This window comes from Terrapene carolina, unplaced genomic scaffold (assembly GCF_002925995.2).
Source record: "Terrapene carolina triunguis isolate 2854851 unplaced genomic scaffold, T_m_triunguis-2.0 Scaffold247, whole genome shotgun sequence".
Taxonomy (NCBI): domain Eukaryota; kingdom Metazoa; phylum Chordata; order Testudines; family Emydidae; genus Terrapene; species Terrapene triunguis.
Genome location: NW_020664598.1, coordinates 4608306 through 4626861, shown reverse-complemented (window position 1 = coordinate 4626861; position 18556 = coordinate 4608306). Strand labels below are relative to the sequence as shown.

At 47.6% G+C, this 18556-nt stretch overlaps 1 protein-coding gene across 2 annotated transcripts; it reads right to left on the bottom strand.

The window, feature by feature from the left end:
* Window positions 1-2839: 2839 nt before the first annotated feature.
* Window positions 2840-15945, bottom strand: FOXRED2 (FAD dependent oxidoreductase domain containing 2). 2 transcript variants are annotated; one of them, XM_024200565.2, is made up of 9 exons: window positions 15617-15945; window positions 14447-15004; window positions 12992-13243; window positions 11849-12118; window positions 11035-11201; window positions 10149-10314; window positions 9370-9611; window positions 6101-6271; window positions 2840-5334 (listed from the first exon to the last, which is right to left on the bottom strand). In XM_024200565.2, the coding sequence occupies exons 2-9, from the start codon at window positions 14983-14985 to the stop codon at window positions 5072-5074; spliced, it is 2070 nt and encodes a 689-aa protein (XP_024056333.1). In that variant the 5' UTR covers window positions 14986-15004; window positions 15617-15945; the 3' UTR covers window positions 2840-5071. The 2 variants fall into 2 exon arrangements, with proteins under 2 accessions (XP_024056333.1, XP_024056334.1); XM_024200566.2 differs by lacking the exon at window positions 15617-15945 and having other exon boundaries at window positions 14447-15186.
* Window positions 15946-18556: the final 2611 nt, after the last annotated feature.

The window sequence follows — 18556 nt, the reverse complement described above, 5'->3', positions numbered from 1 at the left end:
AGACCTGGCACGGAAGGGGAGGGGGGAGAGCGCAGCTTGTGCCCCCTGCCCGGCCTCACAGCGCACCCCCTGCCCTGGGGTGGGCCTGGCCATGTGACACCTTGCTGGGCTGACCAGGCAGCGAGTGTGAAAAATCAGGACGGGGGGTGGGAGGTAACACAGACGCCTACATGAGACCAAGATATCAGCACTGTCCCTATAAAATCAGGACGTCTGGTCACCTTACACTGTGCCCCCGAGGCCAGTGCAAACCAGCACAGAGCGATGGGTCAGTGAATCCAGGAGGCTTTTGACAAATGGTCCCTGGTCACTACGACTAAACAGCTTAAAGAGGAGCAGATGCATTGCTGATGTTGCTTAATTCACCCTGCTCCTCCTTTAATATTTAGACCTAGAAACGTGGGCCTGGATGCATCAGTCAGGACTGGGACCCTATTGTGCTAGATGTACAAACATAGATTGTCAAATTCAAGTGCTTCAAAATCATGAGTCAGGTCCTAAAAATAATAATTGCTTAACAATTATTGTTAAGTTTTTTGTTTTTCAATATATATTGGATTCTTTTTATTTCCCTTTGTGTTTCTGAGCCTTGTTTTCAAGCTTTGCTTCACAATTATGACTTTCACTGACTAAAAAGTATGCTCTAATTCTGATGCAGACTCTTGAGTTCAGGAGATGGAGGTTTAAGAAAAACAAAACCTCCATAGAACACCCATGCTAAATGATGTTGGCAACCCAAAAGTGTCATTCTTCCTTATGTGTCAATACAGAACCTAGTACCCCACCACAGTGGTGTGCAGCATCACAAGTGCAGAATGGCCAGTGTGTTTCAGATCGGCTCTGTGGCGGGGCGACGACTCACAGGAGACTCACGCCTCCTGCTGGTTCCTGGGAATTAGCTCTGTTTCTAGCTCTGGAGTGCCCTTTGCAGGCCAGTGTCCTGCTTGCCACTGGACCCCAGTGCCCCTTTACCCTGGGGCTGCCCCCTGGCAATACCCCCACCAGTCTCTATGGGTCTGCCCTCTCTGGGAAACCCCGTACATACTCTAATCCCCACCTTGCCACAGTCTGGGCTACTGCCAGTTATTACCAAGCCCCCACTCCCTGGGGCAGACTGCAGTGTAAAAGCCACTCATCATAGGCAAGGGGGTTTGGACCTACTGCCTTCCTCTGCCTCCCAGTACCTCTATGGGCCTTGGAGCAGGCCCTGCAACCTGGGGAGTTGCCAGCCTGGAGCTCCCCTGCTCCTCTGGCTCGCCCCAGCCCTACTTCACTCCCAGTACCCTTTCTGCAGGCAGCCAGGCCCTGCTCTCGCCCAGCCTGGAGAGAGAGAGAGAGAGAAAAACTTCTTTTGGGCCTCTGGTTCACAGCCTTTTTATACAGGCCATGGCCTGGATGGGGCGTAGGCCAGCTGCAGCTGCTTCCCCAGTCAGCCCAGCTTAGCAGCTCTCAGCCACAACTTTCTCCCAGGGCTGACGTTAACCATTTTCCTGCTGGAGTGGGGGAGCCACTCCACTACAGGCTCCAAAGAAAATTAAGGATGATGTAAATATCAGATGATTATTATCCTGCCTATTGTCTTTGTGCCAACAGACTGATAAGCCAACCCTTAGCTTACTACCTCACTGTACACTGAGGCTGCCACCTGCAGTAACTTCTGCTACAAGGTGCAAAAAGGCAAAAAATTTCAAGCCAATGATAGTCATTACCACAAATAAAACCTTGCTAATTGTGGCACCTTCATTCTATCCCTGTTTATTCACCTGACAGATGGCAAGAACTGTCCTAACCTATTGTTTTTGTTGCCCGCTGCTTTACAGTGGATACAAGCTGGGGTAGTAACAAAGCAAAGTGATCCCAGTTTTGTGCAGTGAGCCCAGTTTTGTGCAGTGAGCCCAAATCCATAAGTAACTAGTCCCTGCTAGTTGCAATACAGCAGCATCCCACTACTTTGGAAACAACACAATCTATTCTCTGTCTTTGTTAAACTAAAAGATCTAAAAACTGTCAAAGCGCAGGTGGGGTGGGAAGTGTCTTTCACAGCATGGCGGGGAAGGGCTTTATAAAAACATGTAGCTTAGATGAAAGGTGTTGTTGGATCAACAGCTTTGAAGACTGAAGGCACCTCTTTAGTCTCAGATGGAGCAGTGGTCACTCACACACACACCCCCCTTCTACAACAGTGGTCTCCAAACTTTTTTGATCGCGCACCCCATCAGTAAAAAAAAAATTTGAGCACGCACCCCCCTCCCGCGCCAGCTCTACCATTTTTGCCAAAGCAAAAAAAAACAAAAACAAAAAAAACCCCAACCTCCTCCTGCTGCGTTGCGCACCCCCAAGGATCCTCTTGCGCACCCCACTTTGGAGACCACTGTTCTAGAGCAGTGTGTGGGCCAAATTAAGACTGTGCTGGGTGAAGACTATGTGTTGCTCCTGTGTCCCAGAGGGTGAGAGCAAAGGCAGTGCTGTGATTAGGGTAAATGGCACTGGTCAGATGAGTATTAACCTTGCAATTTATTTGTCCTACAAGCTCCTTTTGTCCAAAACCTGTTGGACTGGATTAAAGAAGGATCCAACATGGCAAGCATATAGGGGGTAGGATGTAAGAGTGGCTTGTTTTGCTGTTAATTGCTTTTCTCATACCAGTGGTCAGTCTACCTTTGCATACTTTGAATCCCTTACTCCCTTTATGGGCTGGATCCAAAGCTCACTGAAGTTTGTAGAAAAGCTATTGATTCTCATGGTTTTGGCCATACCTGCACGTATACCTATCCCCTCTGAGCAAAGGGTTAAAAAGCCAACAGTGGGAGCGATGTAAACGTTTTTTTATACTGCATTGGAAGAATATAACCATACAAAACATATACAACCAATTACAAGAGGCAGCAATCCACTTCAACAGGAGATATAATAAAATTAAATTGGGCATTAGTATTAAAATGAAATTCTGCTACGAAAAGTCATTACAAAAATGGCACCATGAGAGTTTGTGTTTATTGCTCCTTTGTGACATCCAGATCCAACTTGTCTGCTTTACAATTAGAATGGTTTTCCTAACTATCATCCCTGCTTGGGATTCCAAAGGGACAATGGATTTGGATTGGTTCAAGCGCCACCAAAGATGAAGTTGGAACTTAACAAATGTTATTGATTACATGAGTCGGAATGAGCATGATTCATTTTGTCAGCTGTTCTGGCTCTGCATGGGTGGCAGGAGTAAACAGTAAAACCTTCTGACATTGAAGTTAACAGATCTGATTCGGACACACAACAGGGAGCACACACTGGTGAAGAAGAAGGTGTCATTTGTAGTCACTTTTCAGAGCAGAACTGCAATCTAAGGGAACCCACATACTAGGAATTTACAGTCTCACGATCTTGTGTGTGGATATTACAGAGGGTTCTTTGTGTGTGTGTGTGCACGCATGCATGTGTGTACGTACAGTGGGCCTACTCTTGGCTTTAGTATTTCATAGACAATGAAACTGAACCTTTAGGTCAGACAGGCCGGTTAGCGCTCTCACTAGCCCTCCTAATTCCACCCCCCTTGGATAGTCCACATGTAGGATGCCCATGGTGAGTTGTGTGGGCTGCTTGGTGAATACAGACTTTTCAACCATCTCCCTCTGCGCCAGATTTGCATCTAGTGCAAACGGATGTAGTTCCATTAAAGGGAGTGGAGTAATACCAATTTACACCAGCTGAGACGCCAACTCTGTTTCTCCCGGTAGCAGCTACTAAGAGGATCCTTTGACAGCAGCAGCATTTTCACCAGTGTTCCCAGTTAAGAACGACACCCCTTCCAATCCCACACTCATCTCAACTGCTCCCCAATCTCTAGCAGCAAAGAGCTATAGGAACTGGGTCTTTATAGAAAGAGCAAGAAAATTTAAGGGGTCCCTGGGAAAGGCTACTTAGGGATCAGCTAATAGGGAGGGATTATTCAGGTCCACCCTCTCCTCCACCCATCTTACCGGGAAGCACAAATGCAAGGTATTCTCATGGATATGGGGAGAGCAGGAAGACTATTCCCACCTGCCCCTCCTCTACCTCTCAGAAATCATGGGGACATAGGAAGACTGAACTCAAACTCCTTGCCCTGATTAGTGGTTTCCAAGAAGTGAGAGGTCTGTGCCTATCAGATAATGAGCAATAAAACGCAGATAGACAATTTACCATACAACATCTGAAAGCTGTAAATAGGAACATCTGGGAAGAAAACTAGGAATACACATTTTAAATAGAGTGAAATGCACTGGAAGCTTTTTGGAAGGACATAGTGCAAATAGGACAGGTATTTTGCTAAAAAATACAGGGACTATCCCTTCTAAATAGGAGCAGCTGGCAAAGAATACCAACTCCACCAAGTAAAGGAATGGATTGGCCCTGCTACCCTATCTACTGACAGTTCACATTGGGTCTAAGCTTCCTAGGCTAGCTGCTCGCCATTAAAGAGGGAGGTGGCTTTTGGGACCCCCGTCCAGGCAGTGACATTATATTACCCTGCACTAAAACTAAATATACTGGCATGCACCTCATTGTCTCCATCAAAGTGCATGAAAAATTTTGCTTCTGAAGGTACCGCTTCTGAATTCAGTGAACATACAAATCTTCAAGTATAAACAAGAATGTACTGGACACAGCATCCAATGATCAGAGTCTCCAACCTGCCCTCAAGACGTGTGACTGTGTCACATCAAAACCGAAAATATTTCATGTTAAGCCATCTGTGCATCTCTTCTCTCTTTCCCTCCCCATACCTGTGATCCCTAGATGTTGCCCCAGACATTGGTCCGTAAGATAAATACAACACTGTCTTCAAGCACTGTGGGCTCTGCAGGGACAAAGGAGAAGCCTCCGCCTCACTGAATCTCAGCTTCTCACTTATCCTCCAGAGCACATCGGTCCCATCAGTCACAACAGATCTGAGCAGGTCTTTGGCAATATGTGGACAGCTGGAGGGATGGGCAGGAAGCCAGTGGCACATGAAAGAGGTTGGAATCCTGCTGCAGATGTGTGTTACGGTATTGTCACAACAGTCCCCATGGGTTTCAGTATGAATTGGGAAAGGTTAAAGTTCATCCTTGGTAGTCACAAGATAATGTAGGGGGCTACCTGGTATCACGTGATCCTTCAGCAACTGATCACGTGAACCTCTCTGGCCACCAAGCAGTTCATCTGTAAAGTGCATAACAGTGTGATCCTCCAGTAGGCCGGCTTCCACTGCATGGTGCCTAAGTCTTTCGTTACCCACAAGCCCTTGCATTCGCATGTATCCCTGCTGACAAAAGGGAGGCAGCTTCTGGTGAGTCAGAGCAAACAGGAAACAGGACTCTACAAATAAAACCAAAACAAGATTATGTAGAGATGCTCTGTAAATGCTTAATAATTCAGGGTCTCCCAACAAGTCAATCATTCGGAACTAACAGGATAAAGGTCAGGGACAGTGACAGCACTTCTCCAGCAAGCACCCTGGCTTGATTAATCCAGAGTAATTAATTGTCTCCCGCAGAATATGTAAATTCAGAGAGGGAGGAACAGAATTTGAGATTGAAACCTGGTTCTTCAATTTGGTAGCTCAGAAGTGCTTCCCTCTGTGGCCCCATGAAATTCATATATAGGTTTCCTAACCCATTCTCCAGCTCAGGAGGTGAGAGACTGTAGTTTTCCAGCTTTGATATCACAGAGTTCTTTTCTCTCATCCCACAAGCTGTCCCTACTGTTTCCAACTGAAAGCAGCTGTGGTACTTGTCAGCACAAATCTCATTTCAGATGGAGGAGTGGGGAAGCTGCAGCCTGTGGGGTATTGAATCAAGACCTAGCAATACACTCCCAGGAGACAGGACCTGCCAAGGGGCACCCTCCTGTCCCTCCGCCTCTTGGGGCAATTAAGATCAGAGGCCATTTTGGAACGGGTGAGCTCCTGATATGACCCAGCACTTCTTCCTGTTTCATGGAGTGCATCCAACTAGTAGTAAGATTTCCCAACTGCCCAGTAGTCAGAGGGATCTTTCATGTTAACTAAACCGTTGGCCTGCTACAATCCTATCTCAGTCAGATATGTCTCTCATCCCCCATTTCCAGTTAGCATCCAGGTTACCTGCAAAAAAGCTGCGCAGGTCAGTGTCCAGGCAATTCTCCAGGAAGCGTCTAAGTGGGAGGATATGGGCGTTTGGGGCAGTCCAGTCTGTCAGGAAATCCTCCACAATATGATGGACAGCATCTGGGCGGGGGAGAGGCCAGTCTGGAGGACGAAGCCTCATCTCACGCACTGTTGACAGAACAGATCATATTAACCAAGGAGAAAATGTGCTTTTTTCCTCCTTTTCCAGAATCAAAATAGAATTCGGAAGAGCTCAAGGAGATGGGAAGTTAATACTGCAGCAGCTATTCCAGCTTCCAGTCCTGGCCCCCCTAACTTTCAACATCTCGGACACTGCACCTCGTTCTGATCTGCAGCACGAATCTCAGCTATTCCAGTCCTGGACTGACTCTCAGCTCTGTCAATGCCCCTCACTCCTGCCCTGCAGCACCCCCTGCTTTTCCAATCCTGGATGGATGGACGCACACACGACACCCACCATTACTATTTTAGCTCTGATCCCTCTGAACCAGCCAGTCATGCCAAACTGTGCTTAGGCTTTATGTTATTATTAACCAAACTCACTTCCCTTGTGACCCATGCCAGAATTTGAAGCTAGGTCCCTGGAGGTGAAATGTCAACGCTCTAATCTTTGGATCCTCCCAGGGAAATTCATTGTGTGTGCTTTTTTATTTGCTTTGATGTTATGCTGCTTTTAAATCTTGCTCTTGGCTTCTTTCATCAGAGCTGGGGGTTCTCCTGTCAGTATACGATGTCTCAGAGATGGGTACACTACAGGACAGCAGTTGACTTTGGCAATGACACTAGGCACCGCAGTACTTACATAACTCAGAAGTCACATGGTGTGACGTTGCACTCTATATGATTTTAGGAAAGTATGCTGATGATTATGAATATAATGTTAATGGAATATGCTTCATGCAAAAGGTCTCTTGTAAGGTATCATTACAAAGCTTATAATCTACTGAGTGTAGTCATCCTATTTGTATAAATGTATCATTCTTGTATCTGAAACTAGAAAGATGAAATATAACTCTGAGGGCCTATTGTAATTATGCAAAGTGTGGGCCATTAATGGTGGTTTGGAATCTTGATGGCTCCCATCAACCAGGACAATTGACTACAGATGGCTCTGTTTTACTTGTAACTCTTCCTGTATACATGTGTGCTGGCAAGTGGGTAATGAAGTCTTACAGTGACATGTGATCATGTCACCTGAACTGGAATCCATCTTTAACCTGGTGCTTTTCCATTGAAAAGGAGGGGGTAGGAACAGGGGCGTAGCCAGGTGGAGGGAACGGGGGAGCGGGGAAAAAAAAGGTGCCACCCGCTGCGGTGCTTTTACTGACGGGGCGGCGCTCCGGGTCTTCAGCGATACTTCGGCGGCGGGACCTTCACTCGCTCCGCGGGTCTTCGGCGGCGTTTCGGCGATGAAGCTTCAGTGCCGCCAAAGACACCCGGAGCTAGTGAAAGGCCCGTCGCCAAAGTACCGCCGAAGACCCGGAGCGCCGCCCCGTCAGTAAAAGTGAGTAAAATTAAAAAGGCACCACTTGTGCTCAGTGGGGGAGCGGCCGCTGCCTTGCTCCCCCCCCAGCTACGCTACTGGGTGGGAACCCAGAGAGGGACAAAGGACTCCCGCCTTATGCAAAAGATATATAAGTGGGTGGAACAGAACAAAGTCAGTGGGCCATCATGAGAAATGCCCTAGCTACCACCTGAGCTGGAACAAGGGCTGTACCAGGGGAAAGGATTGTGCCCAGACTAGGAAGGCGTCCAGTCTGTGAAAGAAACTTATTGAAACATCTCTGAGGGTGAGGTTTTATCTGTATTCAGTTTTATTACTGGATTAGACATAGATTTGCGTGTTTTATTTTATTTTACTTGGTCATTTACTTTGTTCTGTTTGTTACTACTTGGAACCACTTAAATTCTACTTTCTGTATTTAATAAAATCACTTTTTACTTATTAATTAACCCAGAGTATGTATTAATACCTGTGGGGGGCAAACAGCTGTGCATCTCTCTCTATCAGTGTTATAGAGGGCGAACAATTTATGAGTTTACCCTGTGTAAGCTTTATGCAGGGTAAAACGGATTTATTTGGGGTTTAGACCCCATTGGGAGTTGGGCATCTGAGTGTTAAAGACAGGAACACTTCTGTAAGTTGCTTTCAGTTAAGTCTGCAGCTTTGGGGCACGTGGTTCAGACCCTGGGTCTGTGTTGGAGCAGACTGGCGTGTCTGGCTCAGCAAGACAGGGTGCTGGAGTCTCAGGCTGGCAAGGCAGGAAAGCAGGGGCAGAAGTAGTCTTGGCACATCAGTTGGCAGTTCCCAATGGGGTTTCTGTGATCCAACCCATCACACATGGCACCAGGCAAAGGGAAACCATGCACATCACTTCCATAGGATACTGGATTCTTCTGGACAGTTGAAATGTTCCCCAACACCCCTTTTCTGCCCCCAACTTGAGGTTTCAACCACCACCTGGCCACTTGTCACAGTTTCAGGGTAAACGCACCTGTATTTCCCTCTCTGTGGTCCCTCGAGGACACCCACTTAAAGATTTCTGGCTCCCAACACCAGTTCATATCAGTCTTTAGACCAGAATGAAGGCCCTGAATCGGTTTAAGCTTGGGCTATTTATCCAAAAGTCCTTTATTTGTCTGTTGGTCAGTGGATTTGAACCAGAATATGTGAGCCTTCCCAGGAAATGTTACTTCTCTGCAGATGTTATAATCAGTGATTTCCCTAAATCATCCTCTACTGTTTTCACTTCCTGGAGGAGCTGTTGTAGCCCAAAGATATTGCAGGAAGTTGCCATATCTGACACCACTCATCAGTGATGTCTTCTGGATGACTGAAGAGCAGCGCTGATGAGTTCCAAAGGAACTTCCCTTCCCTCTTCCATTTCTTTATTTTGTATTCTTATTATTTGTACTACTGTAGGGCCTAGGGGCCCTAGTCCTAGACCAGGACTTCATTGTGCCAGGTGCTGTACAAACAGATGATCCCTGACCCAAGAGGCTTCCAAGGATCAGACAAGAGACAAAAAATTACTATACACTGATGGGGTGGGTCGGTTACAAGTACACCATGAGCACCTACAGCAGTGGCTAGTATACCACAGGGGAACAACTTCAAGGAAGCAGGGGAAGATGTCTAGGATGGACTCAAAATTTCCTCTTGTCCTGAACCATCCTTAACTTTCCATCTTGTACATATGGGATAATCAGGGTAGAAGGGTGAGGAGGGATGCTTGTCAGCTTACCTGTGGGGAGTCGTTTGTAGTAATAAATAACAGGATGCAGGAAGTTAGACTGCCAGGCATGTTGTGCCTCCCCCACTGCTCGGTTGTAGTAGAAGACATCCTTGTCAGCCCCAGAGAAATTCTTCCCATACTCCATGATGACAACAAAGAGCCCGTTGTGGGCCTTTCTCCCTGTGTGCAATTCCAGCTCTGCCAGGATCCCGACTGGATACTCCTCCAGGTACTCAAATGCCATGGCATTCCTAGGAGTCACAACCACATTCATGAGATCTTTCTACAAGGAACAATCTAACCAGACAACAAGGGGTTAAGGCAAATACATAGCACCCAATATATCCTCATTGGCTGAGGCCACTGAACACCATCAGATGGTAATGACTTTCAGTCATCATTCATCTGGTTTGGACCACACCTAGTGATGTAATAGGATATTGAGCTTTTTAAATCCCTACAAGTCTCCATTATTTCCAGAACAAGGGACCCTTCTTCCCAGGGCTTAAATTCAGCCGAAGCCATCCGGCGCAGAGTCCCAGTGCACCCCATGGGGCTGGAGCTCTGATCCCTGGGGCTCCGGGAAATATTTGGAGAGAATTTAAGCCCTGCTTCTCCCCATCCAAAACTGAGACAGCATATCTTGTTGAAAGCTTTTCACCAGGGAAATTCAAAGGGGAATCCAGAAATACAGTTTTGACTTCAGCAGGAGTTTTTGGTTTGTTTTAGCCCCTAAAGAGAAGGGACTTATTGATGGAGCAGAGTGCCGGGAATAATTACTCACTCACTCTCTCAGCAGAATGATGTCACCCAGGACACTGAACATCTGGTATAGTCCAGACGCCTCATTTACCCGTTTGATGATGGAATTTGTCAACTGTGTAATGGGGTAGACTGATGATGGCCAGGGGACTCCGTGATGACGATGTTCCAACAAGTGATGGACAGCACGAGCTAGGACAGCAAGTCAAGAAAGAAAAGGCTCACTTTAAAATACAGCTCACACCTTTAAGATAGTGAATTGCATAACAAGGAGACACATACAAGCAACATCAGGACAGACAAGATAGATACTAGACTATAGCAAATCATGTGATCTCCACCTCAGCCAATCGGCACTAAGAATTCTCCCCAAGGTTGCTCACACTGAGTGGACAGTCCTCAGAAAGCTGAGATGATCCTAACCGTCTGGAAAGTAAGGGAGTTCTCTTTGTGACTCATTTCACCAGAGCAGCAGCCTCTCTCAAGTATAAGAATTTTCAAAAAATATTAAGGCCTCTGTCCAAAACTCTGCTCCACAAAACAGACCTCTCACCCACAACCACTCACAAGACAGTATACATGATGGCAAGAACTTATGCATTGTGTTATATAAATAAGAGATAGAAGGCAAGAGATAGGAAGACAAACACGCAAAGACAAAACAAAAAATGACATAACCAAAGACAACAGATATGGGCCAAAATCTTTTCCACAGCCTGTCCTTCACCCCATACCTTGCTATGCAATCGCAAACTGGATATATCACATTCTCACAATGAGGACTGTGTGATATACTAAAGACTGAAGGTGATCAGGTAACATTCACTAATCCACTACTAGCCTGTGAATCGTTCCTTCCCGCCTCAGCCCTTCTTTCCCAACTTTTGCCCATTCTGTACATCCAACGCTCACTTGTATATCGGAATCCATGGATAAAGCCCCCAGCAGATTTCCTGAAGTCGATAGAGTGGCTAGCAGTGCCCAGAACAAAGAGCCCCCGGGTGCCTCTTGACTCATAACTGGGTTTGATCAGAGGATACTTCTTCTTATTCCCTTTCCCTGGCATCAGTCTAAGAGATCTGGGTGCACAAAAGAGCAGATTAAGCCAGTTAGGAAGGGGAGATTTGAGGGTAGGTGGCTGAGCGTATCTGGAGGAGCATAGGTTATGCTCTGGTCATTTTGAAAGATCTCGCTTCCTGCTTCCACTGCCCTCAAAAGGGTTCATTCCTTTCTCCAGCCAGGAGCACACCGAGGGAATTTTATTAGAAACCAAGAGTATCCATTTTAAGGTGGTTTTGGGTGGGGTCACATTTGGGGCTGAGCCACTTGACACAGTAACACTCCCATTTAAGAAGAAAGCAGAGTTACTGAGATCATTTCCAGTCTGTATTAGGAGACAAGCCAAGGCAGAGAGTGACGAGAATATGCGCTGAGGGATGAAGACTAGAAAAAAGCTTCGCTGTATGGATCTGGATCTGTACACCACTGATGCAGTCACCAGCTGACAATACCCACGGGACATCAGGGACTCAGGGCCTTCAGCTCCAGAGACATAGGCCTCTCCCCAGGGAGCCAAGGAAGCAGGTCTGCAAATTCAAACAACTCCACTCACTCAGGTCTGACCTCCCATCTGGTAGAGAGCAGTGGTACACGCTTTCTCACACACCCACATACATAATCTCACTTTCTCTGTTCCTTCCTCCTCCAGGCCCCGGTTCACCCTCACCTGTTGTATATGGAGAAGTCAAACTTCCAGCCCAGGCAGCGGATGACACGGTCGTAGGGTGCCCGGGTGGCAAAGTTGTCCAGCTCATCCTGTGGGAGAGTGATGGATTCTGCACCTGCACTGCTGTTGCTGTTCTCCAGATAGAATTTGAGAGTGATGTGCAGCTTCCCTTTCTTATCCTTGACAATAGCCAGATCTTCCAAGTCACCCTCCAGGAGCCCATCCAAAGACTTCAGCTGGTATGTATCTAGGAGGCCATTGTTAATTGCTCTGAGGAACAGGGAGAATATAAGAAAGAAGAGGGATCTGGGGTTCAAAAACTGCTCCTGGAAACATGACAAGTGTATTACGCTTCCTACGATTCTGTCCCGAAGCACACAATAGCTATCCTACACTTGGTGCCTTTTGGGTCTGTGGGAATTTGGTGCTGGTGAGATGTGCCAGATTGACAGTGCTGGAGACAGGCATCCTTTATGTACCACCCAAGCAGGTACAACGTAGATAGTGGCAATGCAAGCTTCCCTCATACTGCCTCACCAGTACACCTCACAACAATAAAAGGAGAGCTCAGTCTCCATTCTATCTTTGGCCCCCATTCCCAGAGTATCTGAGTGTTTCATGGTCATTAACATGTTCATCTTCCCAACACCCTCGTGAAGTAGGGCAGTGCTATTATCCCCATTTTACAGGTGGGGAAGAGAAGCACAGACTAAACTTGCTCAAGGTCACACAGGGCATCTGTGGCAGAGCAAGGAATTGAACCTGGGTCTCCTGAGCTGGTGCCCTAACCACTGGACTATCCTTCCATGGTCCAATCAATTCTGGGCCTCCCTTCTGAGATAGCAAGCAAGAGGCCAATTAGCGATTGTAATGATGACAGATTTTATGATTGTTTCCATTAGGAACTGTCAGAGACTCCCCCTACCAACTCATTTCACAGCCATGAAATAGACAACTTTCAGTAACTGCAAACCTGGGCTGGATTAAAACATGGGCCTAAAGGTGAAAGGCCCCATATCCCATTACTAATCCTCCAAGCCATTAGTCTGCTGCACCAATCTGCCCAGTCTCATCAGCCAATGGCAATTTCACTTGGTTAATATTCAATTCACATTAAAACCATGAAGGACAGCAGCCTCATACCTTAAATCTCCAACGTAGTGGGTGGCCCAAGAGAGGCGAACGCGGGAGCGGCTCACCATGTGTATGAAATTGGTGACGCCCAGAATGTTTTCTGCTGTCTCAAAGGCAGAGTTCCCCCGACCCAAGATCAACACACTCTGGCCAGCAAAGTCCTCTGGGTTGATGGACACAGATTCATAGCCCTCAACATATTCCGAGCCGGGGAAGTTTACCACATTGGGAACCCATGTTCCAGTGGCTACCAACAATAGGCTGCAAAGAGACATGATGAGAAAGCATTGTCAACATTAGGGAACATAGGAATTGCCACATAAAATCTCATCCACCATCTCACCTCCTGTAGTACAGGATTACACTACTGCTACCTTGTTCAGTGTAATGTTCTGCAGCCTGCCATACTGACCCAGCTGTTTAATGCATTTTCATTGCTCAGTACTACATAGCATGGGTGGAAGTGTCATCCCAACTTCAATTAGTGATCTGCTTATTCTCCATACCATGAGGGTCAATAATCCTTGTAATTTTATCCTACCAAAGGCCATTGCAGATGTTATGCATAAATGTCAAATCTTCTCCAAGTCTCCCTAAGCTTTTTGTATTAAAAAAACCCAGTGCCAGTGAGTTTCACAGGTTAACTAAATGGCGCATGGAAAGTATTTCCTTCTACACATTTTAAATGTGTTGCCTTTAATACAGTATATGGAGTGCTCCATGTAATTTTATTATGGGACAGAAAATATCTCAATTTCAAAAAATAAACTAGATGATAATAAAGCAAGCAGAATCATCTCACAGGCCCTCTGTTCCAACTGTTATTTAATGTTAGTGCAACATCTAAGAGGTGGAAAGGAATATTAGGTAATCCTGACTAGCCGCACTGTCTACTGTTCCAGTTCTGAGCTGTCCACACAACTCTATGACAGCACCTCATTCCTAACTGGTAGCACCCCATTATTCTAGTTCTGCCCCAAATCCATCCTTCAGACAATGCACCTCAGTCCTGACCTGCTAGTCCAGTTCTGGGCTCCTAACGAGTATCTGGAATCATATAATAGGGTTTAGAATACAACCATCTCAGACTCAAAACTTTCATGGTTTTATGCCAAAATGCTTGTTTACTGAAACTGCTTTACCACAGGAATAGAAATAACACCTCTGTCAGCACTTCAAACTTCTGCAAACTATGTGTAGCCAAGTACATTTTCTCGCAGAGGCTGTAAGCCACTGATGAAGTTGGTTAAAGCCTTGAGTCAGTTGGACATTTATAAAATAATGTCTCATGCTCTCATTAATGATTTGGATATAAACAGGCGGCACAGTTTTTCTGTTGGCATGTTGCTCAAGGAAGGTGGCGCTTTTTCAAGAATTATGTCACGTCACCTACAACCCAACAGGTAGCTATGTACTAGGCTCATGGAAAGCTGCATAGCCGACCAGGCCCACTCTGCTGGTTACCTGCATCTGTAGTTCTGGCTGTTATGGTCTGTAAGAATGAAGTAATGGCCATTCCATGCCTGTGAGTCCCTCTCCAGTCTCACATGGATGATGGCAGTGTTGTATTGAACCCGGAGCTCCAACATAGAAGCAAAGTCTTCAAGGTAATGCACCATAGTGTCAGCCTCAGGGAAGAAGTCATGAGAGTAGTGTCGGAAAAGCAGTCGGCTGTCATGGCTGAGAAGGGAGTTCCAGTCATGGCGAAGATTGAACTCGCTGTTGGACTTGCCAGTGTGTCGTTTATTGATGCTGATGAGCTTGCGATGGCGTGGATAAAGGGCAAAGAAGCTGCCAGGCGCATGGCTACGCTCAAAGACCAAATAGTCCCGGCCTGCACGTTGGAGGAAATAGGCCATCTGCAAGCCTGAGGGGCCAGCACCAATGATGCAATAGTTGTGGTGTTTAAGGACGGAGGCACCGTCAGTGCAGGAAGAGCCCATGTAGAAGGTAAAGGTTAGGAGCAGGCCCCATGCACACTGGGCAGCAGGCGGGGCCATCATGGGAACAGCGAGGCCAGCTCTGTTCAAAACAAAACCCAGTCACAAGAAACTTGCAAGAGCCCAGTGGGGTTACAAGGAAATCACTCCAGCGCTCAGTTTTGGGGTGAATCCACCTTTGCACGGGCACTGCAGACCCACCAGGCGCTGCTATGGATGCACCTAGTCCACATCTTGCTACCTCCTTGCCCAGTCTCTGGTGCTAAACCCTCGCCCCTCCCTGGTACGCCTCCATCTTGGCAGACCCCACATGACCGGGGAGCACTGCCCCCTAAAGTGAACTTCCCCCCACTCAAAGGGAAAAGGGGGTGTCACACACCTCCTGCACACACACTGCCCCACTCCACCTCAGCCAATGGGGAGCAGGGATGTGAAGCCTCCAGTCAATGGGGTGAATCACCCCCCCGCGCCCCACTCCATCCCAGCCAATGGGGAAAGGGGACGTGAAGCTTCCAGCCAATAGGGAAATGGGGTGCCGCTGCTCCGCTAAGCGCCCTCAATGGGGAAAGGTGACCCGACCCTCACTGCTGGCCAATAGGCACAACCCCACTGACCACCCCGCCCCGCCCGCCCAATAAGGAAAGAGGCGTGACCAGCGTCCGTATGGTGCGTAACATGTGACGTATTAACACACCTGACCCGTCAGGCTGTAGCGAATCGATCCAGGCAAGTCCCGTCCGGCTGCCCCGTAAACACCAAACTCGGACCATAGAGTCCTGGCGACTGCGGTCCTCCTGCGGCGGATAGACTATACCCCACCAGCGAGAGAAGTTGCAAGAGCGGCTATTCCTCCCAAGGGGGAGGCGGGCACTGAGATAGGCTCGGCGCTACTAGCTGCCCGGCGGAGCCGTGTCACGTGATATAGGCGATTCGCTTCCTATCAGAGCCGCGCTGTCACACCCGTGTCACGTGTCGGGGGTGAAGCTTCCCAGCGGGAGTCTTAAAGGGGCAGGCCCAGATGAATTCCCCCGCTGGCTGGGAGGGCGGGGAGCTGAGTCAGGCTAGGCAGACCCCAGGGCGCCTGGGGTGGGGGATGAGCCCCAGGGCCAGGAGGTGCCCGGGTGAGCTCCAGCCTGGGGCACTGACACCTTGGGTTACTGTCACAGGGCTGAACCCTGCAGCCAGGGCTGAGCGATCCCCAGGGCAGCCAGTCCCCCAGACCTTTCCCCTAAAACAGCTGCAGTTCTCGGCCTTTTCTTTCGCTGCCCAGTGTTGTGATAGGAAACCCCCCATCTGACAGGCTTCCATCCCCTCTGCACGGTGGCATGCGGAGTCCCGGCACTACCACTGCAGCTACCTGCCACAGAGGAAGGCAGGCTGTGCCCACACTTGTTGCTGCAGAGTGCAGCTCCATAGGGCGGGGAAAGGCTCCGGCAGCTGTGCACTGTAGAGGGGAAAGGCTCCGGCAGGGTAGGCAGTGGGGCACTATTGCACTGTCAACAATAGCAGTGTATACATGGGAGGCACAGCTTGGGTGTGCAGAGAGCCATTTAGGGTATATACCCTGGGGTTCAGGTGTGTAGGGCACTCTACTCCCCTAAGCGGTGCTTCACTGTCCGCACTGCTCTTTGTATCTGTGCAAGCTGGCTGTGCAGTATCTGTACAGTACATGCCACTGTAAGTGTGAACCTATCTGTAGCTGGTGTTAGACATGGTAATAAGTGTCCTTTTTGGGGAAATGGGAAAGAGTTGAGATGGGCTGGAGTTGTTGCTGAAGTCTGATCCTGTTTCCTTTAAGACAAAATAAGACAACCACACAAATGGGGAGAATAGCAGCAAAAATAAGACAATGCAGCTTCTGTTTCTGGTGCCAACTTTCACTTGCAACCTCACTGCTGCGGAAACACGGGCACAGCACAGTGTCATCAGCAATGGTGAGACAGGCTTTTAAGGCATTGCTTTTAGTTGCCTTTCTAGTCACAGGGTTGCAACAGTGTTGCAAAAGATGGAATTGCCTCCACTGCCTAAACCAGATTCTCTTTAGACAGAAGGCTGAGAAAGAGAAGAAATCAAGTGGATAAGGAATATGATACGAGGGTGGGGGTGACAGCAGGATCCCTAGCCTCGCATTCCAGGTGTTGTTTGGGATTTAGCTCTAGCCAAAGTATGTGGGGCGAGGGGAGTCATGTCATCTAGGTCCCACTTTCTGGCCCAGTTTGGAAGTCCCTCAAGATCCAGAAAGCCCCACTGTGTGATGGTGAAGCCTAGGAGACAATGACATCTACAATCCAAAAGCTCACTTCTTGTATCTCCCCTGCTTGCTCTCATTTAGTGAACCCCAAAATAAACAATGTCAAAGGAATGGCAACCTTCTCCCATTACCACTAACCAATCAAAACACATCAGTGATTAAACTATAAATGTTTTCTCTAATTTCTAGACTTTGCTCATTCTCTTATTACCTCAACTTGACCCCTTATCACAGTTCTTTTAATGTAAACAAGCCAGGTTGTACTAGTCTATTCGTGTCCAACTTTGCTGACTTGTAAACAATTGTATGTAACAGGGCGAGTTGGACTTTTGATACCTTGGACAATTGAGAGTGCAGGCCTCTGCATAACACTGCCCCCAACCAGTAAGGCTAAGGGGGCAAATTCTTCTTTCCAGGACGAAGAGGAGTCTAGGGTAACTCATGGAGAGGGGGCACAGCCTGATGCATCTGGAAGGGAGCTGAATTTCAGGCCTGTGTGAAATCTTTTTGCAGGAGGCTGAGAAGTAACTCTTGCTGGAAGAGGTTGGTGCAGGGAGAGAAGAGCAGACCAGCATTCCATCTGTATGATCTAAAGCAAGGGAAGTACTGTATACACACCTGGCAGCAAATTCAGGGGAAGTAGTTTGCCCTAAGAGGTTCCACTATTACAGCTGTAGACACACTAACCAAAGTAGGACTGGTAATACATTGCATTATTAAGAGGGTGGCACTCTTGAATGGCAGAGGCAGTTAGGCCTCTGTGGCAGGCAAAATGAGTGCTATGTATTAAATTGAAAAGCACTTTGGGATCAAAAGTGCTAATGAAATGGTATTTAGTACCTCCTTCCACTAATACACCAGTACATTGGGAGGCAGGGGAGTAGCAACCTATTGACAGTAGCCTGGAATTAAACTCCCCATCATGGACATAACCACATCAGCCACAGCATCAGGGGCTCGTTCACCTGCACATCTACCAATGTGATATATGCCATGTGCCAGCAATGCCCCTCTGCCATGTACATTGGCCAAACCGGACAGTCTCTACGCAAAAGAATAAATGGACACAAATCAGACATCAAGAATTGTAACATTCAAAAACCAGTAGGAGATAGGGTGACCAGATGTCCCGATTTTATTGGGACAGCCCCGATATTTGGGGCTTTGTCTTATATAGGCGCCTATTACCCCCCACTCCCCTCCCGATTTTTCACACTTGCTGTCTGAAGTGCTCTCCTAGTAGGGTGACCAGTCTCCCTGGACACTCAATAACAGACTTCAAAGTGGCAATTCTTCAACAAAAAAAACTTCAAAAACAGACTTCAACGAGAAACTGCAGAACTGGAATTAATTTGCAAACTGGACACCATCAGCTTAGGCCTG